The sequence below is a fragment of the Salvelinus fontinalis genome, chromosome 34 (genome assembly GCF_029448725.1).
Source record: "Salvelinus fontinalis isolate EN_2023a chromosome 34, ASM2944872v1, whole genome shotgun sequence".
NCBI classification, from domain to species: Eukaryota; Metazoa; Chordata; class Actinopteri; order Salmoniformes; family Salmonidae; genus Salvelinus; species Salvelinus fontinalis.
Genome location: NC_074698.1, coordinates 29,429,143 through 29,454,342, shown reverse-complemented (window position 1 = coordinate 29,454,342; position 25,200 = coordinate 29,429,143). Strand labels below are relative to the sequence as shown.

The window sequence follows — 25,200 nt, the reverse complement described above, 5'->3', positions numbered from 1 at the left end:
TAAAGACAGGACCTGGAGGGGTTATGGGATATAAAGACAGGACCTGGAGGGTTATGGGATATAAAGACAGGACCTGGAGGGTTATGGGATATAAAGACAGGACCTGGAGGGGTTATGGGATATAAAGACAGGACCTGGAAGGGTTATGGGATATAAAGACAGGACCTGGAGGGGTTATGGGATATAAAGACAGGACCTGGAGGGGTTATGGGATATAAAGACAGGACCTGGAGGGGTTATGGGATATAAAGACAGGACCTGGAGGGGTTATGGGATATAAAGACAGGACCTGGAGGGGTTATGGGATATAAAGACAGGGCCTGGAGGGGTTATGGGATATAAAGACAGGACCTGGAGGGTTATGGGATATAAAGACAGGGCCTGGAGGGGTTATGGGATATAAAGACAGGACCTGGAGGGGTTATGGGATATAAACCAGTCAACTAGTTGATGAGACTCTACAGTATATGAGCTTCAATTCCTTTGATGCAGGAAAGAGTTTCAGAGGATAACAACAGAGAGGATTATGGTTTATATAGCTGACAATACACAGTAAAACACACACACAATCGTCCCTACACACAGACACACACTGAGGGAGATGGGAATCTGTGGTATTACTGATGGCTCTTTGAGCAGGTTTCAGGTTGGTGGGTGGACTGGCTGGTTGTGGCTGGCTCCTCTTCATGGTCTGATCTCATTCATAATTCACATCAATTTATCACACACGCTCCCCGCAGAGCACACGAACGAGCTGAGAGAGAGAGAGAGAGAGAGAGAGAGAGAGAGAGAGAGAGAGGAGAGTAAGTGAGTGTGTGTACATCTGACCTGTACGTTTGACCCGCACGTTTGACCCGCACGTTTGACCCGCACGTTTGTTAGAGTAAAAAGGAAAAGAAGGAAAGGGAGACAGAGTGTGCATATTTGTGCACGTCTTCTGCACATATGAGCTACAGATACCAGTTCTATTGGCCAATGTCTGCTGTTATGACTAACATGTATTTCCCCCACAGTCCTACACACACTACACAGCCTAACCATCCATTCCTAAGAGACACTCCAGACACGCAGACTCCAGCTGACCCTCGTCAGCCATCCGCTGGTTGTTGTTGCCATGGCGATTATTACCTTCACTGGGACCTCCGGGCAGAAGGATGGTTTGCGTTGCCGTGGCACTGCCATGGTGATTGCCCTTCTCTGTTCTGTTCTGCTGAAGGCTGGCATTTTGACGGGCATCTCTGAATCTCTGCCAGCTGAGTCAACACAGAGGGCATCTCTGACTCGCTCTCAAAAGGAAGCAATACGAGCTTCACAGAAAGTAATGAGCAGAGATCATTTGAAGGTCACATTCTATGGTGTTCAGTCACTGCTCCCAAGTGGCACAGTGGTCTAAGACACTGCATCTCAATGCAAGAGGTGTCACTGCAGTACCTGGTTTGAATCCAGGCTGCATCTGGCCGTGATTGGGAGTCCCATAGGGTGGTGCAAAATTGGCCCAGCATCGTCCTGGTTTGGCCGGGGTAGGCCGTCATTGTAAAGAATTTGTTCTTAACTGACTTGCCTAGTTAAATAAAGGTTAAAAATAAAATTAGGGGTTGGGTTGCTGTGCTTACAAGGTGATAGAAGGATGTGCTCTGGCTACTGACTTTCAGTTGCTGGACATGTCCTTTTCTGGTGGCTATGAACTGTTCTAATACTGCTGCACTGTCCAACTGCACATAGAGAAAGCTGCTCAACATCAGCAGCCAGAGCTGCGGAAGTAAAAAAAAACTCTGTCCTTCTCCTTTTCAACAACAATGTGGATCTGTGTGTCAGCCTTTCTCACTGTAGAGAGGATGGAGAGAAGAACCCTAGTGAGAGTATCACTAAGGGACACTATCCTCCTATCGCCACTGTTCCAACCCTGACATCATCACTAAGGGACACTATCCTCCTATCGCCACTGTTCCAACCCTGACATCATCACTAAGGGACACTATCCTCCTATCGCCACTGTTCCAACCCTGACATCATCACTAAGGGACACTATCCTCCTATCGCCACTGTTCCAACCCTGACATCATCACTAAGGGACACTATCATCCTATCGCCACTGTTCCAACCCTGACATCATCACTAAGGGACACTATCCTCCTATCGCCACTGTTCCAACCCTGACATCATCACTAACTGTACAATCCTGTCGCCACTGTTCCAACCCTGACATCATCACTAACGGTACAATCCTATCTCCACTGTTCCAACCCTGACACCATCACTAAGGGTACAATCATATCTCCACTGTTCCAACCCTGACACCATCACTAAGGGTACAATCCTATCTCCACTGTTCCAACCCTGACATCATCACTAAGGGTACAATCCTATCTCCACTGTTCCAACCCTGACATCATCACTAACGGTACAATCCTGTCTCCACTGTTCCAACCCTGACATCATCACTAAGGGACACTATCCTCCTATCGCCACTGTTCCAACCCTGACATCATCACTAAGGGTACAATCCTATCTCCACTGTTCCAACCCTGACATCATCACTAACGGTACAATCCTGTCTCCACTGTTCCAACCCTGACATCATCACTAAGGGTACAATCCTATCTCCACTGTTCCAACCCTGACATCATCACTAAAGGACACTACCGTCCTCTCTCCACTGTTCACTAACTGTAGTGTTGCCTCCAGCTGGAGCAGCCTACTACTTTTAATGATCTAATAAATGAAACTATATACTGTAACTAGGTTCCTATCTCCACTGTTCCAACCCTGACATCATCACTTAGGGACAATAAAGACCCTATGGATCCTGTACATCCTCTGTTGCAACCCTAAGGTCATCTCTACTGTAACAACCCACCGCTCTGTCAGCCCACTGATTTATAGCCTAATTACAGTAAATCTAAATCTCTCCCTCGTACCCACGACAACAGAGCACTGCATGGCTGCACTGCATTAGTGCCGCACTCCAGTTGAATGTAAACCAATGGAGCAGATGAAACGTGTAGAGCCAGAGCTACATTACACCCCCATACTGCTCACTGCAGTACAGTAGAGTATGTCTTTGATATGTTGATCATAGACATTAGGTTGGTTTCCTGGACCCAGATTAGGCTTTTTACTCCTGGACTAAAGAGCAGCTCACTAAACACTCAATGGAGAATATTAATTAGTGAAGGTTTTTAGAAACAGGCTTACTATGAGTCCAAAATCAGAAACTGCTCCATTATGGTTAAGGGATACAACATGTCTATATGCTGGTGAAAATCAGAAACCGCTCCATTATGGTTAAGGGATACAACATGTCTATATGCTGGTGAAAATCAGAAACCGCTCCATTATGGTTAAGGGATACAACATGTCTATATGCTGGTGAAAATCAGAAACCGCTCCATTATGGTTAAGGGATACAACATGTCTATATGCTGGTGAAAATCAGAAACCGCTCCATTATGGTTAAGGGATACAACATGTCTATATCCTGGTGAAAATCAGAAACCGCTCCATTATGGTTACGGGATACAACATGTCTATATGCTGGTGAAAATCAGAAACCGCTCCATTATGTTTAAGGGATACAACATGTCTAAATGCTGGTGAAAATCAGAAACGGCTCCATTATGGTTAAGGGATACAACATGTCTATATCCTGGTGAAAATCAGAAACCGCTCCATTATGGTTACGGGATACAACATGTCTATATCCTGGTGAAAATCAGAAACCGCTCCATTATGGTTAAGGGATACAACATGTCTATATGCTGGTGAAAATCAGAAACCGCTCCATTATGGTTAAGGGATACAACATGTCTATATGCTGGTGAAAATCAGAAACGGCTCCATTATGGTTAAGGGATACAACATGTCTATATCCTGGTGAAAATCAGAAACCGCTCCATTATGGTTAAGGGATACAACATGTCTATATGCTGGTGAAAATCAGAAACCGCTCCATTATGGTTAAGGGATACAACATGTCTATATCCTGGTGAAAATCAGAAACCGCTCCATTATGGTTACGGGATACAACATGTCTATATGCTGGTGAAAATCAGAAACCGCTCCATTATGGTTAAGGGATACAACATGTCTATATGCTGGTGAAAATCAGAAACCGCTCCATTATGGTTAAGGGATACAACATGTCTACATGCTGGTGAAAATCAGAAACCGCTCCATTATGGTTAAGGGATACAACATGTCTATATCCTGGTGAAAATCAGAAACCGCTCCATTATGTTTAAGGGATACAACATGTCTAAATGCTGGTGAAAATCAGAAACTGCTCCATTATGGTTAAGGGATACAACATGTCTATATGCTGGTGAAAATCTGATTCAGCAGTCCCCACTGCTGATGGAGGACCAACAGAGCCTACAGGTTACTGATGGTAAGCAAACCAAGAGGGTCCAATCCATGAAATAACAGAAAGGAAGGGATGAGACATGCATTAAAGACACACAGACACATTCTGGTGCCTACAGCATATCCTCTACTAAATAACGACAACTTAAACAAGATCACATGAATAACATGATGGGGACACAAGGGAACACAGCAGGACTTTTCCAGTGATGGTAACCTTGCTGAAGAGAGGGGGCTGGCAGTGTGATCTGTAAGCAGCAGCCAAAGCAGCAGAGCAGCTGGTACGGTGCCCCCTGACCCCAGGCTAGTGCCCGTCTACCCCCCTCTCCCCGCCTGTACCCTTCCTGCCCACTCCAACTCACATCCAGGACGCTTGACCACTGGCACTGACCTTGCTATTAACTGAGCAGGCAGACAGCCAGACAAAGTCAGAGACACCCATTAACACTCCGCTAATTATCCAATAACACTAAATGGTCAGTTGTCTCTCACTGACCGAACTGCAAAGAGCTGGCCTGGTTACACAGCAGCTGACGGAATCCATGCTGGAAAACAGAATGTGAGAAGCAGAGTTCCAGTGTTTGAACTCTAACCAAGGTTACTGACTAAAACCTAGTATTATTGAAAGTAGGTTGAGTATTATTTGTCCACTTTAAGCTCATATACACAGCTTTGTATTTGCAACTTACCATCCTCAGGTGTACACATAGCCTTAATGTTGACGCCTTCCGACAAGAACAACAGGCTACATTGCCAATATAACTCTAAAGACAGCCATGTTTATTGCAGACATTACTGGTAAACAGTGGGTCCCTGGTTATGAAGTGTTTATGTTCCTTTAACAGACAGACAGCAGTGCTCTGATTCTCTCTCTCTCCTTGACCCTCCCTCAGGGAGCTCTGTGGAAGAGGATAGAGACCAGACACTCCACTGGAGAGACAGCTATCCTCTACTGTGGCTCCAGTTAGGGATTTCTAACACACACACGCACGCGTATGCACACGCACACACGCACACCTACACCCATGAACATATGCAAGCCTAGCTTGAGCAACCACACAGCATGAAACGGGTAATAGGCCTGTTCTGATATTGCTGAGCAGTGACATTGTACTGTAGCCTATGACATAGCATAATTGATTGACTGGCACTATAAAGCTCTAAGCTAATTACCATATCACAATTCTACAATAACCTTGTTGTACGTATCGCTTGCCAAATTCACCCAGCATGACACAGGTCATTTTGCTGAGTACTGGGTCCTGTTCAGTAAGGAAATCTGTTGCAAAACCCTTTGCAGCAGAAAATAAATATATGTGTTGTAAAGAGAGGTAGAACCTTACCAGTTTCACTCGGGTTCAAAACAGCCAATGAACAGGGCCTAGCAGATTAAGCTAATGATGTCACAGGTGTCAGTCTACAGGGATGTGTGCTGTACTGCTGGGTGTCTGGCTAACTATTTAGAAGCTACAATACAGCAGTGGCCTGTTAAATGGAGAAGAAGGTAGACATTTTACATGTCCCCAACCGTTTCTGTTTTTGGTTTGTTTATTTGCGTTGTTTGTAACTTCTTTTTAAACCTCTTTTATACATAATGTTGCTGCTACCGTCTCTTATTGCCAAAAATAACTTCTGGACATCAGGACTGCGATTACTCACTACGGACTGGCAGAATCCTTTTTTTCCTTTAACGAGTCTGATGAGCCCGACGTGAACAATATACTGCTTTCTCGGGAACAGGCCCAGATCCCCGTGATTTGCGTGAAGAGGCGGCGGAGAAAAAGGGGCCAGAGGGCGGGCTGCTTTCTGAGAATTTGTAGGCGATCGAGTAAACCCCCACTTCTTTCCATTCTGTTAGCAAATGTGCAATCTTTGGAGAATAAAATCGATGACCTACGTGGAAGATTGAACTACCAACAGGATTTTAAAAACTGTAATATCTTATGCTTCACGGATTCGTGGCTGAACGACGACATTATCAACATAGAGCTGGCTGGTTATACGCTGTACCGGCAGGATAGAACAGCAGCGTCTGGTAAGACAAGGGGCGGGGGACTATATATTTTTTGTAAATAACAGCTGGTGCACGATATCTAAGGAAGTATTGAGCTATTGCTCGCCTGAGGTAGAGTATCTCATGAGCTGTAGACCACACTATCTACCTAGAGAGTTTTCATCTGTATTTTTCATAGCTCTTTACATACCACCACAGTCAGAGGATGGCACTAAGACAGCATTGAATGAGCTGTATTCTGCCATAAGCAAACAAGAAATAGCTCACCCAGAGGCGACGCTCCAAGTAGCCGGGGACTTTAATGCAGGGAAACTTAATCAGTTTTGCCAAATTTCTATCAGCATGTTAAATGTGCAACCAGAGGAAAAATAACTCTTGACCACCTTTACTCAACACACAGAGACGCATACAAAGCTCTCACTCGCACTCCATTTGGAAAATCTGACCATAATTCTATCCTGATTCCTGCTTATGAGCAAAAATTAAAGCAGGAAGCACCATTGAGGAGTAGATCAATCAAATAAGTGGTCAAATTAAGCAGATGCTAAGCTACAGGACTGTTTTGCTAGCACAGACTGGAATATGTTCCGGGATTACTCTGATGGCATTGAGGAGTAGACTACATCAGTCATTGGCTTCATCAATAAGTGCATCAAGGACGTCGTCCCCAAAGTGACCTTAAGTACATACCCCAACCAGAAGCCATGGATTACAGGCAACATCCGCACTGAGCTAAAGGCTAGAGCTGCCGCTTTCATGGAGCGGGACTCTAACCCGGAAGCTTATAAGAAATCCCGCTATGCCCTTCGACGAACCATCAAACAGGCAAAGCCTCAATACAGGACTAAGATCGAATCGTACTACACCGGCTCTGATGCACATCGGATGTGGCAGGGCTTGCAAACCATTACATATCACAAAGGGAAGCACAGCCGAGAGCTGCCCAGTGACACAACCCTACCAGACAAGCTAAACTACTTCTATGCTCACTTCGAAGCAAATAACACTGAAACATGCATGAGAGCACCAGCTGTTCTGGAAGACTGTGTGATCACGCTAAATCATGCTGAGTAAGACCTTTAAACAGGTCAACATTCACAAGGCCGCAGGGCCAGGATGCGAGCATGCGCTGACCAACTGGTAAGTGTCTTCACTGACATTTTCAACCTCTCCCAGTCTGTAATACCAATATTTTTTAAGCAGACCACCACAGTGCCTGTGCCCAAGAACACTAAGGTAACCTGCCTAAATGACTACCGGCCCGTAGCACTCTCGTCTGTAGCCATGAATTACTTTGAAAGGCTGGTCATGGCTCACATCAACACCATTATCCCAGAAACCCTAGACCCACTCCAATTTGCATACCGCCCCAACAGATCCACAGATGATGCAATCTCTATTGCACTCCACACTGCCTTTTCCCACCTGGACAAAAGGAACACCTATGTGAGAATGCTATTCATTGACTACAGCTCATCGTTCAACACCATAGTGCCCTCAAAGCTCATCAATAAGCTAAGGACCCTGGGACTAAACACCTCCCTCTGCAACTGGATCCTAGACTTCCTGACGGGCCGCCCCCAGGTGGTAAGGGTAGGTAACATCACATCCGCCATCTTGATCCTCCACACGGGGGCCCCTCAGGGGTGCGTGTTCAATCCCCTCCTGTACTCCCTGTTCACTCATGACTGCACGGCCAGGCACATCTCCAACACAATCATTAAGTTTGCCGATGACACAACAGTGGTAGTAGGCCTGATCACCGACAACGACGAGACAGCCTATAGGGAGGAGGTCAGAGACCTGACCGTGTAGTGCAAGGACAACAACCTCTCCCTCAACGTGATCAAGACAAAGGAGAATATTGTGGACTATAGGAAAAGGAGGACTGAGCAAGCCCCCATTCTCATTGACGAGGCTGCAGTGGAGCAGGTTGAGAGCTTCAAGTTCCTTGGTGTCCACATCACTAACAAACTAACATGGTACAAGCACACCAAGACAGTCGTGAAAAGATTTGGCATGGGTCCTCAGATACTCAAAAGCTTCTACAACTGCACCATCGAGAGCATCCTGACTGGTTGCATCACTGCCTGGTATGGCGACTGCTCAGCCTCCAAACGCAAGGCACTACAGAGGGTAGTGCAAACGGCCCAGTACATCACTGGGGCCAAGCTTCCTGCCATCCAGGACCTCTATACCAAGTGGTGTCAGAGGAAGTCCCTAAAAATTGTCAAAGACTCCAGCCACCCTAGTCATAGACTGTTCTCTCTGCTACCGCACGGCAAGCAGCTTCTAAACAGCTCCTACCCCCAAGCCATAAGACTCTGAACACCTAATCAAATGGCTACCCAGAGTATTTGCATTGCCCCCCCCCCCCCTTTACACCGCTGCTACTCTCTGTTGTTATCATCTATGCATAGTCACTTTAATAACTCCACCTACATGTACATATTACCTCAACTAACCGGTGCCCCCGCACATTGACTCTGTACCAGTATCCCCCTGTATATAGTCTCGCTATTGTTATTTTACTGCTGCTCTTTAATTACTTGTTACTTTTATTTCTAATTGTTATCCATATTTTTTGAAACTGCATTGTTGGTTAAGGGCTCATATGTAAGCATTTCACTGTAAGGTTTACACCTGTTGTATTCGGTGCATGTGACTAATAAAATTGTATTTTATTTGATCTGTTCAGGAGGATGCAACGGTACACAACATTCAGATAGAAATGTATGGTGTAGAACAGATGTTATTGTCTGTTATGTGGAATAGGGAATCGTGTCAGCTCTATTCATTCTATTTCTATCTGCAATGTACAGAATGTTTCACATCAATGAAATTGAGCATTTAGCTCTGGCCCGTGGAGTCCTTTCCCTGGTCCTGACCAGCCTGTATGTCTTCACTATATCTACAGTCTCCTGTCCCCTCCAGCATGTCTGTCTTCACATTACAGTCTCCGGTCCCCTGTACTGTCCCCTCCAGCCTGTATGTCTTCACTATAACTACAGTCTCCTGTCCCCTCCAGCATGTCTGTCTTCACATTACAGTCTCTGGTCCCCTGTACTGTCCCCTCCAGCCCTGCAGCCTGTCTGTCTTCACTCTACAGTCTCCTGTCCCCTCCAGCATGTCTGTCTTCACTCTACACTGTGCAGTCACGTTGTCCCCAGTCTCCCCAGGCCTTAGATGAAAGCACACCCTTCTCCCGCCGCCACTCGCAGTATGCAGCATAATGGTAATCCCCAGGATCTATTTACCCTTAGTCTTACAAACCATCCCTGCAGCTGCCTCCACAGCTTAACCACCCATTACTATGTAGTGATTTCAGCTCTGAGGCTTAACTAAAATGACTTCAGGACAGAAACAGTCCTGTTCAAGCTCTGAACGGGGTTGCAAAGAGGGCCAGTATAGGCATGAATATACATGTGCACACACACACACAATCAACGCTCAAGTGTCTGTAACAGGGTTACAGTTTAACTGGACCTTACCATAAAACCCTGTTAGAGTACCTCAGCCAGATCATTGCTGTGGTTCTGCTATATTCTGCCCGGCGACCCAGAGGACTCGGCTGGGACAGCCTCATAGCAGCCTGCAGCAAAACATTGCTAATAGGCCGTGCTCCAATTCTCATTCCATCTATTTCTACCTCCCTCCCTCTTTTTCCTCCCTCGCTCCATTTCGCCCTCTGGGCTCTCTGAGAACGACCTCCGAGCTAGCATCATTTCTCCTTATCAAGGTCACAGGTAGTTGCATTAGTAATCTTCACAGTGTAAAGAGGATTGTTTGAATCACAAGCAGGCAGAGAACTCTGTAGTGTGGATCACTATAGACTACTGTAGCATTGTGTGTGTGTCTACGTGTGTGTGGCTTCACCGGTAACAGGTACCTGTTCTGGGGCTGAATTGAATAACAACCCGTTTGGTGTGCAGGGATGCATGAACATTCATCATCTAGACTATTTGCAGTTACCAGGGTCCTACTCTTTCCAACCAAATAAATTCCAATGGAGCTAATCAATTTCCCAATCACGAAGCAGTGAACAGTGTGCGTGCCTGACCGTATAGAGAGAGATTAATAACACAGACAAGAATACAAATTGAGTGTCTTAAGCCTCCGTCTTCTAGTCGATTCTCTGTGATATATAATCCCCAAAGCCCCTTTCCCCTCTCAGAACACATCAACACTTCATAAATTACACCAACATGACAGCCCTATTATAGAGAATCAATAACACGTCTAATGATAAAACTATATTGGCAAAGACCTGACGTGTTTTGGGTTATTAGTGAGAAATACGTGTTAAACGCCAGGCCTGTGTCCCAAATGGCACCGGATTCCTTATATAGTGCTCTAATTTTGACTAAACCCCTATGGGCCCTGGTCAAAAGCAGTGCACTATATAGGGAATAGAGTGCCAGACCCAACCCAGGCCTGTGTGGAAGATGTAACAAGTGAGCATTACTAGCATTAATCACTTTCGAGTAGATAAGATGACCCAGTCCTGTTTAATTTAACATGTCCTTAGAGAGGAGGAGAGTGATGTGATCCAACGCTCCCCCAGCAGATCTAAGTTCAAACACTAGTTGAAATCATTTGTGCTGTGTTTGATTGAGCTTTCCTGGCAAAAAGCAACCAATAGAATACGTTCAAAACCGCAAACTCCACCCATTTAACACTCCAGGCAGGCTAAAGCAAACACTCAAAGTATTTGAAGGATTTGAAATAGTATTTGAACCCAGGTCTACGCCCCCGCTCCCTAGCAGAAGCAGTACACCACTGAGCTCAGCAGTACAGTTAGAGAAGGTCAGTGTAAGGGGTGCGAACTGGCGGCAGAGAAGTCAGACGCAGGAGAGAAATAACTGTGTTTCCAACGGCGCAGTTTAATAACAAAAACTCACCGGAAAACAGAATAATAAAATAAATGGGTACATAACCCAACGCACACCAGGAAAGATGTGCACAAGCACTTACAATAAACAATCACCGACAAGGTCATGAGGGGGAACAGAGGGTTAAAAGACAAGACAAGACAAGGAAGACAAGACAAAACCAAAGGAAAATGAAAAGAGGATCAGCGATGGCTAGAAGGTCGGCGACTTCGACCGCCGAACGCCGCCCGAACAAGGAGAGGGACCAACTTCGGCAGAAGTCGGGACAGTCAGGGTTCTACATTCAACAAGAATATGATATAATAATATGATCCATCCACTTCAAAGCAGCATAACCAGCTCTTGTCCGAGCGCTGGAATTCTGTCACCTGAATGTCATCTAAAACAGACTAAAGAGAGCCATACAAACTGTAGAAATATAATTACTAGTCCACCTATCATGATCTCATTGACATGAAAGGGGATGCCCATTCTAGTAACTCTATTTCTATGATGCTGACATTTAGCTCTAACTATAGCGTGATGTTCTGCAGGTGCCATCGCTCCGAATTAGTCACCAAGACAGGATGGACACAGCCAGGTCACTTCCAGGGTGAGAGCCCAAAACAGCTCCCATTTCCACTGAGATAGGGACAACAGGGGGCCGGGCAAACATTGCAGACGGACGAGGGGGCGGATAGACAAGCGGGCAGACAGACACTAGACACACAGATATACCAACCGTCGGGACCACACAGAGACAGGGGGAGAGAGGTACGTGGAGATCAAAAAGACACTTCTGAAGAGGTGCTCACTGACTGCTCTTGTCAGGGATAGAAGAGGAAAGGGGGATACCTAGTCAGTTGTACAACTGAATGCCTTCAACCGAAATGTATCTTCCGCATTTAACCTCTCTGAATCAGAGAGGTGCAGGAGGCTGCCTGTAACGATCGTTGTTTGAAGGATGGTCGGACCAAGATGCAGCGTGGAGTAGGTTAATCATTTTTATTTAGATAACCGGCACAAAACAAGAAAGAGTAACAAAACGAAACGTCCAGCTTTGTAGGGCTAAAAGAGCAACAATACAAAATCAAGATCCCATAAACAACAGGTGGGAAAGGCTGCCTAAATTTGATCCCCAATCAGAGGCAACGTCAGGGCGTGACACTGCCTTAATCGAACGTTCCCGTCAATGGAATGTTGTCTTATCACCAAGCCATCGTAAATCGACTGTCAGCGTTAAATCTCAGAGGCTCCTCTCAGTTCGCACAGCCACGAGAGTTCTAAAACCCCTATTATGTTGCCAGAAAAACCGACAGTGTGAATGTACTAATATAGGCCTACATTCTTATATGAAAGTAATGTGATTAACATAATGTTGTAATTCTACCACAGGCCCAACGCTCTTAGACTACCTGCTGCCCCTTTTAAATCTAATCACAGATGAGACTGCACTCCTTCAGAAGACTGCACTTCCCCAACGATTCAGACAGACCTGTCAACTTCCCTGTTTAGGCCTAGGCTTCCTCGGCTAAGACTGTATTCACATCTCAACTAACTCACAAGGCATTCTGCATACAGTCAGCAATTTTAGTGAAGGAAATGTAAGACTAAAAACAATGTCAAAATGACTTATTAGCACCATGTAGACAGACACAAGCAGATCCAGAATGGCTATTATTAGAACGTCACTTAGGGGCTGGCTAGCTCATCCTTAACAGGATGCACCTGTGACATTTAACTATTTGGCACTCAGCCAGAGGCTACAAACACAACAATAAATTGTACACAGTTATAGTACCAGTCGAAAGTTTGGACACACCTACTCATTCAAGGGTATTTCTTTATTTTTACTATTTTCTACATTGTAGAATAATAGCGAAGACATCAAAACTATGAAATAACACATATGGAATCATGTAGGAACAAAAAAAGTGTCTAGATTTTAGATTTTAGATTCTTCATAGTAGCCACCCTTTGCCTTGATGACAGCTTTGCACACTCTTGGCATTCTCTCAACCAGCTTCATGAGGTATGCACCTGGAATACATTTCAATTAACAGGTGTGCCTTCTTAAAAGTTAATTTGTGGAATTTCTTTCCTTCTTAATGTGTTTGAGCCAATCAGTTGTGTTGTGACAAGGTAGGTGTGGTATACAGAAGATAGTCCTATTTGGTAAAATACCAAGGTCATATTATTGCAAGAACAGCTCAAATAAGCAAAGATAAATGACAGTCTATCATTACTTTCAGACATGAAGGTCAGTCGATAGAGAACATTTCAAAAATGTTGAACATTTCTTCAAGTGCAGTGATGAAAAAAACAACGCAAAAACCATCAAGCGCAATGATGAAACTGGCTCTCATGAGGACTGCCACAGGAAAGGAAGACCCAGAGTTACCTCTGCTGCAGAGGATAAGTTCATTAGAGTTACCAGCCTCAGAAATTGCAGCCTAAATAAATGCTTAACAGAGTTCAATTAACAGACACATCTCAAAATCAACTGTTCAGAGGAGACTGCATGAATGAGGCCTTCGTGGTCGAATTGCTGCGGAAAAAAACACTACTAAAGGACACCAATAAGAAGAAGAGACTTGCTTGGGCCAAGAAACAGGAGCAATGGACATTAAACCATTGGAAATGTGAGATTTTTGGTTTTAACCGGTGAACGGAGAGTCTCCGCATGTGTGGTTCCTACCGTGAAGCATGGAGGAGGAGGTGTGATGGTGCTTTGCTGGTGACACTGTCAGTGATTTATTTAGAATTCAAAGCACACTTAACCAGCATGGCGACCACAGCATTATGCAGCGAGACGCCATCCCATCTGGTTTGTGCTTAGTGGGACTATATCATTTGTTTTCAATAGGACAATGACCCAAAACACCTCCAGGCTGTATAAGGACTATTTGACCAAGAAGGAGAGTGATGGAGTGCTGCATCAGATGACCTGGCCTCCACAATCACCCGACCTCAACTCAATTAAGATGGTTTGGGATGAATTGGACCACAGAGTGAAGGAAAAGCAGCCAACAAGTGCTCAGCATATGTGGGAACTCCTTCAAGACTGTTGGAAAAGCATTCCAGGTGAAGCTGTTTGAGAAAATGCCAAGAGTGTGGTAAAGCTGTCATCAAGGCAAAGGGTGGCTACTTTGAAAAATCTAAAATATATTTAGATTTGTTTAACACTTTTTTGGTTACTACGTGATTCCATATGTGTTATTTCATAGTTTTGATATCTTCACTATAATTATATAATGTAGAAAATAGTAAAAAATAAAGAAAAAACATTGAATGAGTAGGTTTGTCCAAACTTTTGACTGGTACTGTAGGTCAGACACGAGTGTGTTTAAGCATGTGTGTAATGAAATGCCTGATTCACACTTTAGACTATAGATCCGTCCTGAACTGGGTGGCTTGGATATTTTATATCACATTGTGCTTTCCAGCACAGTTCCAGCAACTATGATGGATGCATAACCAGTCCAGCCCAGTAGGCCTACAGCTCGGCCTGGCTTAGCAGTGCCAAAGGGGGAAAAGACACAGTTATAGATTTTAAAAAAAAAGGCTTGAATACAATCTTGTTCTGTGAATGCGATGAAGCTTTTAAAAAACGTTGAAGGCCCTGAACACCAAGAGTGAGACATTAACTAACTCAAAAGAACATCAAGACCACGGAGGGGGGGCAGTGGCACAACGATTAGTGTCTGGATCAAAGCCACTTACTCCCACGGCTGGGTGAGCGAAGAGCTCCGACCCTGCCAGAATCCACACCTTCCCACCATGATTTACTGTAGCTTACGTACGCTAAGACAGTGGGGAAGATTTTTCACAGCGAACAAGCACAACTCTCTCCTCCTGACAGCTAGCTCTCTCAGCGGGCCAAGAAAATCTACAAGGACAGGATACATCTTGGGAAGTGAACTGAATACATCATGGAGGGAAGGGAGGAGAGGAGAGGGGGAAGAGGGGGAGAAGAGAAGAGGGGGAGCAGGGGGGAGTCAGACGAGTGGGAACAGCACATTTAACCTGAGGCAGGAAAAAAAGGGAGAGTGACGAGGGCAGACGCCTTCGCCCTCTTGAATCTAATTAACGAGCGAGAAATGTTGCGCTGCAAATCACTTCTTCCTCTTGCCGTTAAGTAAAGGGCACTTATGGTAGCCTATTGGTTAAGGGCGTTGGGCCAGTAACCGAAAGGTTGCTATTTAGAATTCACTAACCGACTAGGTGACAAATCTGCCATTGTGCCCTTGAGCAAGGCACTTACCCCTAATTGTTCCTGTAAGTCACTCTGGATAAAAATGTCTGCTAAATGACTAAAATGTAAATATAGCCCCATTACTCGCCTGGCAAGCTCATAACATGCTGATTCCTTGGCTGAAGACTGCTGCTATAGCTGTGCAATGTATAGACAGAGGCTGCTGCTAGAGTTGTGCAGTGTAGAGACAGAGACAGGCTACTTGGCACACTATATATGCTGACTAAAATACACAAATCTTGAAGGTTTGTTCTCACTACGCAATGTTACAATGATCTGACTGTAACCATGAGTCATGGTGTTGAGAAATGGAATGATGGTAAAGTCACAGAGAGAGCAACACGCCCACACATCAAAGATGCAGTGTGAAACGGCCCTAACAGACAGTATCGTTGAGAGGATGAGGAAGAAGGAGAGCGGGGGAGGAGAGAGCGGGGGGAGGGGAGAGTGAGAGGGGGGAGGGAGAGAGAAGCAGAGGCAGTGAGAAGGGAGAGGGACAGAGGGAGAGAAGAGAGAGAGAGATGGATAAGAGATAGATGAAAGGAGGGAGGGAGAGATTGGAGAAGGGAAACCAACACTACACAGGCGGTCTAGGACAGGCGCCTGGGGACCTGTTAAAAGACACCATTTTCCCTCAGATGGAGAGAGCATAACGGGCCCAACCACTCCATAAAACATTCAACCATTGTTGGGTTTCAGGGCTGTTTCACGCCTGCTGGTGTGTGTGTGTGGCCTACTAAAGACACTCCAGGGGCTGCCTGACAAACGGGAGCGGTGGTGTTTCTGACAGAGAAGAATCTTCCTTCCTTCCCGCCATCATCCATCATTTCCAGCTGACCGGCTGCACCTGCTGAGGCGTTCAGCCCCCGCCGCCACCCCTGCCGCCATTCCGCCCGCCACCCCCACTGGCAACCCGCCCGCCAGCCCCGCCGCCACCCCCGCCGCCAGCCGCTGCCACGCTGTTATAATGCTATGACAATGCTCAGATTGACTTCATGCTCTGGAATCACACACAGGCATTTACCCTGGTTGGCACCACTGTGATCCAACATAGGCCTAGAGACACAAAAAGGCATGCACAATATATAGTCCTTCCTTATACCGAAACGTTGTCACTATTAAAGTTGTAATAAGAATCTCAGTATTTCTTTCTGCAGTGTCTCAGCCAGAAGCTCAGAATCATGTGATGTACTGCATGACATTGCTAATTTCTTTCCCACACAGGTCAGCCAAAACAGCATCTACCTACTAGCTGGGAAAGGACTTTCCCCTACCTGTATATATGTGAAGACCACAATGTTTCTTTCTGCAGAGTTCCTCGCCCAACGTCTAAAGATTATGAGATGTGACACACAGGTCAGCCAGCACAGCATCCACCTACTAGCTGTGAAGGGGCCTTTCCCCTTGCATGTGGGACGCAGGGTCGTGGGAATGAGCGAGGTGACCCGTCATTTTGACCTGAAAACCCTGACTACACACTGCAGAGTATACTGGTAGAGTATACTGGTAGAGTATACTGGTAGAGTATACTGGCAGAGTATACTGGTAGAGTATACTGGTAGAGTATACTGGTAGTGCCGCAGATTCATTAGATACATGACTTCACGGCGCACCAACAACAAACTCACTGAATCAATACATGGTCTATAATTGGCCACAATGACTGTTGTGTAGCGTGAGCCTCTGATACTGCTAGGGCTGGCGAGAGAAACAGGTCGAGACCAGAATAAAGATGATTTTCATTTCTGCACATTTTAGTGGCGGTTCAATCCCTCAGCCTTTCAAACACAGCTACGTTTGGCACCATAACTTCATTACTGCTAGGTGATAATGTACTGATTCTCCAGATGATGAAAAGGGACATTAAGCCAGAGTTATAGTTCCATCAGAGGTATTTGCATAAATGCATCAAATAAAACCGAATTACTGGTCTCTCTGGGGTTATGCGATTTAGCAGGGGCAGAGGGACAGTGAGGAATAGAGAGCGTGAAAAGGAAACGGAGAGAGAGAGAAAGAGAACGGAGACGGAGAGAGAGAGAAGAGTCAGGCTGAAACGAGGCGGAGCAGATGCACTGTAAATTGGAATCCATTTATAAAGAAAAGCCGTTGCATAAATAGTGGCACTTATTTATTTATTTATTTAACCAGGTAGGCCAGTTGAGAACAAGTTCTCATTTACAACTGCGACCTGGCCAAGATAAAGCAAAGCAGTCCAACACAAACAACACAGAGTTACACATGGGATAAACAAACGTACAGTCAATAACCCAATAGAAAAATCTATATACAGTGTGTGCAAATGTAGTAAGATTAGGGAGGTAAGGCAATAATTAGGCCATAGTGGCGAAATAATTACAATTTAGCAATTAAACACTGGAGTGATGGATAGTGCAGAAGATAGAGGCAAGTAGTAGAGATACTGGGGTGCAATGGAGAAATTAAAAGAAACAATATGGGGATGAGGTAGTTGGGTGGGCTATTTACAGATGGGCTGTGTACAGGTGCAATGATCGGTAAGCTACTCTGACAGCTGATGCTTGAAGTTAGTGAGGGAGATATAAGACTCCAGCTTCAGTGATTTTTGCAATTCGTTCCAGTCATTGGCAGCAGAGAACTGGAAGGAAAGGCGGCCAAAGGACGAGTTGGCTTTGGGGATGACCAGTGAAATATACCTGCTGGAGAGCGTGCTGCTATGGTGACCAGTGAGCTGAGATAAGGTGGGGCTTTACCTAGCAAAGACTTATAGATGTTTTGGCGACGAATATGAATCGAGGGCCAGCCAACGAGAGCATACAGGTCGCAGTGGTGGGTAGTATATGGGGCTTTGGTGACAAAACAGATGGCACTGTGATTGACTACATCCAATTTGCTGAGTAGAGTGTTGGAGGCTATTTTGTAAATGACATCGCCGAAGTCAAGGATCGGTAGGATAGTCAGTTTTACGAGGGTATGTTTGGCAGCATGAGTGAAGGATGCTTTTGTTGTGGAATAGGAAGCCGATTCTAGATTTCAATTTGGATTGGAGATGCTTAACGTGAGTCTGGAAGGAGAGTTTACAGTCTAACCAGACATCTAGGTATTTGTAGCTGTCCACATATTCTAAGTAAGAACCGTCCAGTGTAGTGATGCTAGACGGGTGTGCAGGTGCTGGTAGCGATCGGTTGAAGAGCATGCATTTAGTTTCACTTGCATTTAAGAGTAGTTGGAGGCCACGGAAGGAGTGTTGTATGGCATTGAAGCTCGTCTGGAGGTTAGTTAACACAGTGTCCAAAGAAGGGCCAGAAGTATACAGAATGGTGTCGTCTGCGTAGAGGTGGATCAGAGAATCACCAGCAGCAAGAGCGACATCATTGATGTATACAGAGAAAAGAGTCGGCCCGAGAATTGAACCCTGTGGCACCCCCACAGAGACTGCCAGAGGTCCGGACAACAGGCCCTCCGATTTGACACACTGAACTCTATCTAAGAAGTAGTTGGTGAACCAGGCGAGGCAGTCATTTGAGAAACCAAGGCTGTTGAGTCTGCTGATAAGAATGTAGTGATTGTCAAAGTCGAAAGCCTTGGCCAGGTCGATGAAGACGGCTGCGCAGTCTTGTCTTTTATCGATGGTGGTTATAATATCGTTTAGGACCTTGAGTGTGGCTGAGGTGCACCCATGACCCGCTCGGAAACCAGATTGCATAGCGGAGAAGGTACAGTGGGATTCAAAGACTTTAGAAAGGCAGGGTAGGATAGATATAGGTCTGTAACAGTTTGCGTCTATAGTGTCTCCCCCTAAGGAAATAGTCTCGCTAAGGTAAGACAATCCCTTGGAGGTTCAGAGCCAGGGTAAGAGAACAGGGTCACATTGAGGACGACGTCTGGGTGGCAGGCAGGCAGGCAGTATAACTGAACAGGGAACAGAAATAAGGGGGAGGACAGGGGAGAGAGGGGTACAACCGTCTGTTTGTGGTTCAGTGTCACATAAAACCAACACCCAGTCAGCCACAAAGGGCACCTCCCAACAGACTGAACCCCCCTGATGTCCCCAACGTATGACATACGACACTGTGAAGCAGGTGCTGACCTTGACCAGTGCCAGGCCCCACGTGTCTCGCTGTCACGGACAACAAAGAGGGAACCACCAATCACCTTTGATGTAGTGTCCCTACTCGCCCTATATAAAGCTCTCATTCAGAACAGAAATGGGTGCACCGTACTGCAGCACATAAACACAGCATACAGGTGTCAGGGTTTTCAGAAAAACCACATAGGTTTACTAAGTGAAACTGAACAGCCGTAACGTCCTTATTACTGCTGCCTGTGTTGCGAAACTGCCGTTAGGTGACCTTGCTGCATCAGTAGAGCACCGATAGATCACAATTAATCAAATGGCCACCCAGACTATTTACATTGACCCCCCCACACACACCTTTGTTTATACTGCTGCTACTCGCTGTTTATTATCCATGCATAGTCACTTTACCCCTACCGTGAAATTACCTCGACTAACCTGTACCCCGCACATTGACTCGGTACCGGTACCCCCAGTACATTGCCTCGTTGTTGTTATGTAATTTCCTTATTTCTTAAACTGTATTGTTGGTTAAGGGCTTGTAAGTAAGCATTTCATGGTAAGGGCTACACCTGTTGTATTCGGCGCATGTGACAAATAAAATGTTATTTGATAGAGAGGCCATCAGTTAGGCAGAACCAGAACAGTCCCAGGGTATGTTAAAATGTTATTTGATAGAGAGGCCGTCAGTAAGGCAGAACCAGAACAGTCCCAGGGTATGTTAAAATGTTATTTGATAGAGAGGCCGTCAGTAAGGCAGAACCAGAACAGTCCCAGGGTATGTTAAAATGTTATTTGATAGAGAGGCCGTCAGTAAGGCAGAACCAGCAGAACCAGAACAGTCCCAGGGTATGTTAAAATGCTCCACTGCATAGAGAGATCAATATCAATGTTGCTTCTGACTCTCTCCATGCCATGCTAAAGCAAATGCACAAGACTGGATATCATGTTACATTTAGCAATCACAACAACATCTCAATCTGTGCTTAACTCCTGACAGCCAGGCAATACTGGAAAGCATAAGTAAAAGTACTTTCAAGTACTACTTAAGTAGTTTTTTGCCGTATCTGTACTTTACTATTAACATTTTTGACAACTTTTACTTCACTACATACATTAAAAAAGTATGTACTTTTTACTCTGTACATTTTCGCTGACACCCAAAAAATACTCGTTACATTTTGAATGCTTAGCAGGACAGGGAAACTGTCCAATTCACTCACTTACCAAGAGATAATCCCTGGTCATTCCTACTGACTCTGATCTGGCGGACTCACCAAACACACATGCGTCATTTGTAAATGTCTGAGTGTTGGTGTGTTCCCCTGGCTAGCCGTACATTTAAAAAAGAAGAAAACGTGCTGTCTGGTTTGCTTAATATAAAGAATGTGAAATGATGTATACTTTTACTTTTGATACTTAAGTATATTTTAGCAATTACACTTACTTTTGATACTTAAGTATATTTAAAACCAAATACTTTTAGACTTTTACTCAACTCGTATTTTACTGGGTGACTTTCTCTTCTACTTTAGTAATTTTCTGTTAAGGTGTCTTTACTTTTACTCAAGTATGACAATTGGGTACTTTTCCACCACTGAAAGCAATCAAGCCCCGCCTTGCAACCAGCTGGTCACGTACCTTTTAGCTGGTCCGCCACCACGCTCTGTCCAACCCTCTCAGTGACCCGTCCGTTCTCCCTCTGGTACCGGTCATCCAGGAAGTTGGCGGTGGCCTCTGATAGGTGCACCTTCCCAGCCACGCCCAGTTGCTCCATCAAATTGGCCAGGTTCACATCGTTGGACCACACGTCGAACTTAAATCGCTTCATCCCTAGAATACCGCACAGGACAGTGCCCGTGTGGACACCCACCCTCATGTTAACCATCTCACTCTTCTCCTGGCAGAACTGTTCGATGGCTTGGATCATGCCCAGCCCCATCTCTACGCAGCAGTAGGCATGGTCGGCCCGAGGTTCAGGGCAGCCTGCCACACAGTAGTAGCAGTCCCCGAGGGTGCTTATCTTCTCACAGCACGTCAGCTCGCACAGCCGGTCAAAACGTCCAAAGAGGTCGTTGAGGAGCCCCACCAAAGCGTGGGCCGACTTGTTGGCAGACATCTTGGTGAAGCCTACGATATCCGCGAAGAGGATGCTGACGGGCTCCATGCGCTTCATGTTGAAGGGTCTGAAGATGATCTGGCCTCTCGGGATTGAGGTCTTATTCCTCTTGTTGTTCTTGGGACTGGAGATGACGGCCGCCGCGCCGCTGCTGGAGTAGCGCTTGGCCGAGCTCCCGCCCGCCAAGCCTTCCTCGTCGCCCTGCTTCATCAGGTCGTCAGCCACCCTCCGAGGCATCACAGAGTGGATCATGCGTTCTTTCAGCGCCTTCTCCACCTCCAGGTCCTTGCCGTGCATGATGGCCTGGCCCACCTTGAGGAAGGTGCTTCGCGATCGCACCTCAGACATGATGAAAAGGTGGATGCCGATGGCGTGGGCGCACAGGTGGAGCAAAGCTTTGGCTGGCCCCAGCCAGCGTAGAGTGTGCCAGTCAGAGTCTGACCCCTCCGAGGCCTGGCTCCAACCATCCCCAGCAGCCTGGGTGAGGTGAAGCCATCCCAGAGCTTCAAAGAGCACAGAGTAGAGAAGTCCCAGTAGCACCGAGGCATAGAGTCGGACGTGGAGGACGCTGTAGAGTAGCAGCAGCACCTCCATGCCCAGGGAGAAGGTCCCTACTGGAGATAGGCAGGCGCTGCCCGTGGGTAGGTCCCGGTTGAAGGTCACATTCCTGGGCTCCATGCCACTGAAGTCCCCCACATCCTCCACCACATCCTCAGGAGGGAGGGTCTCCAGGTCCCTAAAGTTGGCTGTCTGGATCTGTGGTGCCAGGGTGAGGGCAAAGGTCACCACGATGAGCAGCAGCGACGCCTGGTTGTAGCAGCGGGCGTAGATCCTTGTGAATGTCAAAAGGAAGAGGAGGAGGCAGAAGAGGAGGAAGCAGGCGGTGGGGACGAGGAAGGCAGTTCGGTCACACCGGTCGGGGTTGGCACTGAAGTACACCCCCCAGAGGAGGCTGGCGGCGAACAGGTAGAAGAGGACGTAGCGGAACCTCCGCTGGGTCTGGGGAAAGCACCTCTCCCTACATGCCTCCTCCAGGATGGGAGAGTCAAACTTTGGGTCCCAGAAGTGCCCAGCAGACCTTTCGAACAGCTGGGGCATCTTCCTCTGGGTTCGCAGCCCCTTAACCACGGGCCTGAGAACCCCGGACTCTCCTGAGCTGCAGCTAGAGGAGATGCTGTACTTGCAGTGTTTGGACCCGCCCCCCATGAAGCCTCCTCCCATGCCACCCAGCGCCCCGGCTCCTCCCCCGTGCTTGTGTTTGACACTACTGCTGATCCTCACGGAGACGCTGCCCTCGCCGCTTGAGTCACAGCTCACCTCTGTGTTGTGAGGCAGCAGCTGCTGATGTTGGGGGGATGCCATGTTGCTTTTTAATCTAGCAGTATTTAGACAATAATAGAGCAAATTGCTATTTGCAAGGCAATGTAGGCTATGAATGTATTGAGTGGTACCCTCTAGACTAGAACAAGTGTAAATTAAAAGCAAAAGTTGGGGGAAATAAATGATGCACTAACAGAAAACATCTCCAAAGAAAAAGTCTGACACGTGACCTGTACTGGATTCTGACCTGTTAATTATTGCCCCTCATGACGTCAATACTCGCATTCTTATACTTTCCCCTCTGTTTTGACGCACTTGTGTCGCACAGTTTATTCTGTTCCAGTCCAAGTACTGACAACTGTTTTTGACTCATTGAAAAAGATTTGGGAAGAAGTCAAAATCTTACATAACATAATTATGTTGACTGTAGACACGTAGTTGTGTAATACTACTAAAGTAGTATTCAGTAGCATTTCAGTAGCATTTCCAAGGCTCTCCCCTGACTAAATAGCCGACTGTAGACTACTGATATATTGGTACAAATTCTTCAGATAATGGCAACTGAAACCTGGATCAAATTCCTTCATGCTCTCACTACTTGGCTGCCTGCATAGCAATTCTTTGTACATGCACTGTCAAAATAAGCCTCTATTGATTTTAGATCGCGTCTGCATTTATGTTCGAGTCATCAGAACTGTAGCCTCCTGCCTGTCCTCTTATATGTTATATATTACATGGTAATGCTTTTAAGCTAGTAGACTATAATGCATTCAGAAATTGCTTCCAATTTACAGTGATATATGAGAAAAATAATCCTTTCAAACTTCACGCGTAAACACTTAACAGTGTGTGTGGAACTTTATCCTGTATTCCCCAAATAAACCCAAGCGCCGGCGTTGTAAAGGCAAGAAAAGCCACAGTTACGGAACTATTGTTTGACATATGCCGGGTTATTTAAGGCGGAAATGTCTTCACATAAACAAGAAAGAGAAAACAAACACTGACGTCTAATGCCCATTATCCTTCTTTATCCACATGCTCTTGCTGTGATTGGGAAAAGGCCTATTCGTAAGTATTTCCATGGATGGAGCCCCGTCCTTTCCTGAGTTCCCTCTCCGGAATTTCCAAAGCTGCGCCTCCTATTCCCGGGATCCACGCTGAGAGAAGTGGGCAATTTGAAGAGGACAAGGTGGCAGAATAGAGCAAAGAGCTGCAAAATGTAGTAAACCTACAGTTGAATTGGAGATCAAGTGTAGGCCTACACGCGCAAATACCTACTTTATTGGATCCAGCCCATGCTCAGTCTGTGTTGAGTAAATATTGTTTTGATAATACAATCAAACAATAACAGTCAAGTTAACATAACATTTATTTGAATTTCCTGATAACTGGCACTGGTTTCTCCCATAATTCCACGAGTGACCGGCAATTTAATTGTCAGTAAACTTCAGTCTGCCATCCATACAGGGCCACGGCTGAAGCCAGTCTTGGTTGTATGTAGCCCCTTTCCGTCCTCCTTTGCTCGTGTGATGGAAACTTTTCCCACACCACTATTCTTCCCATTGAGTCGCAGACGAATAGCAAGTGCAGAATATGGGCTAATTACAAGCTTTCTCCCCTCCTCGTATCCCCCGGACACCGAGTCCTCCCTGAACAGACAAGCGGCTCCTTGATCCCCCACTTCAACTCAATTGCATGAAGAAGCAGGCGTCTTTTTCTTCTGTCCAAATACTTCTATTTTATTCAAGGCAGATTTGCGGGTTTAGCTATTTAAACGCACTTCCCGTCCGCTCCTCTCCATCGCTTTGAGATGTTCTCCTATCCCCGTTGACTGGCCATTCGCCGGTCTTTCTTTCCAGAAGAGGCACAATGGATACCGCTGTAAAGCGTTATGTGAGCTATCCAAGCACAGTTAAAAAAAACGGCCCCGGTACCACCATCTTCACGGAGATTTCAGAATCCGCCGTCCACCCGCTTGTGTATAAATGTGTGCGTCTGACTTTGGGTCAGAGAGGGACGAGAGTAGTGACAGGGGGGCGGACGTGTTTAGGTGCGTGCACGCAAAAGCGAGAAAGGGAAAGACTGGAGGGTGGCGAGCACGTATTCAGGGGTAGGTGGGGTGTCCTTTTCTTTTTTACCCGCAGTGAGCGCTTCGGTACACGCCCTCACCTCGCCAGCCATATTCTCGAAGAGATGTGGGCTCCT

General features: G+C 46.1%; 1 protein-coding gene across 1 annotated transcript; it reads right to left on the bottom strand.

Annotated features, from left to right (window-relative positions):
- Nucleotides 1-16,445: 16,445 nt before the first annotated feature.
- Nucleotides 16,446-25,200, bottom strand: LOC129833685 (adenylate cyclase type 9-like). Its single transcript, XM_055898436.1, has one exon. It carries the CDS (start codon nucleotides 23,035-23,037, stop codon nucleotides 21,190-21,192), a length of 1,848 nt encoding a protein of 615 aa, XP_055754411.1. The 5' UTR covers nucleotides 23,038-25,200; the 3' UTR covers nucleotides 16,446-21,189.

Coding starts and splice junctions, on each gene's coding strand:
- LOC129833685 (XM_055898436.1), bottom strand. CDS start 23,037: ATGGCATCCCCCCAACATCAGCAGCTGCTGCCTCACAACACAGAGGTG.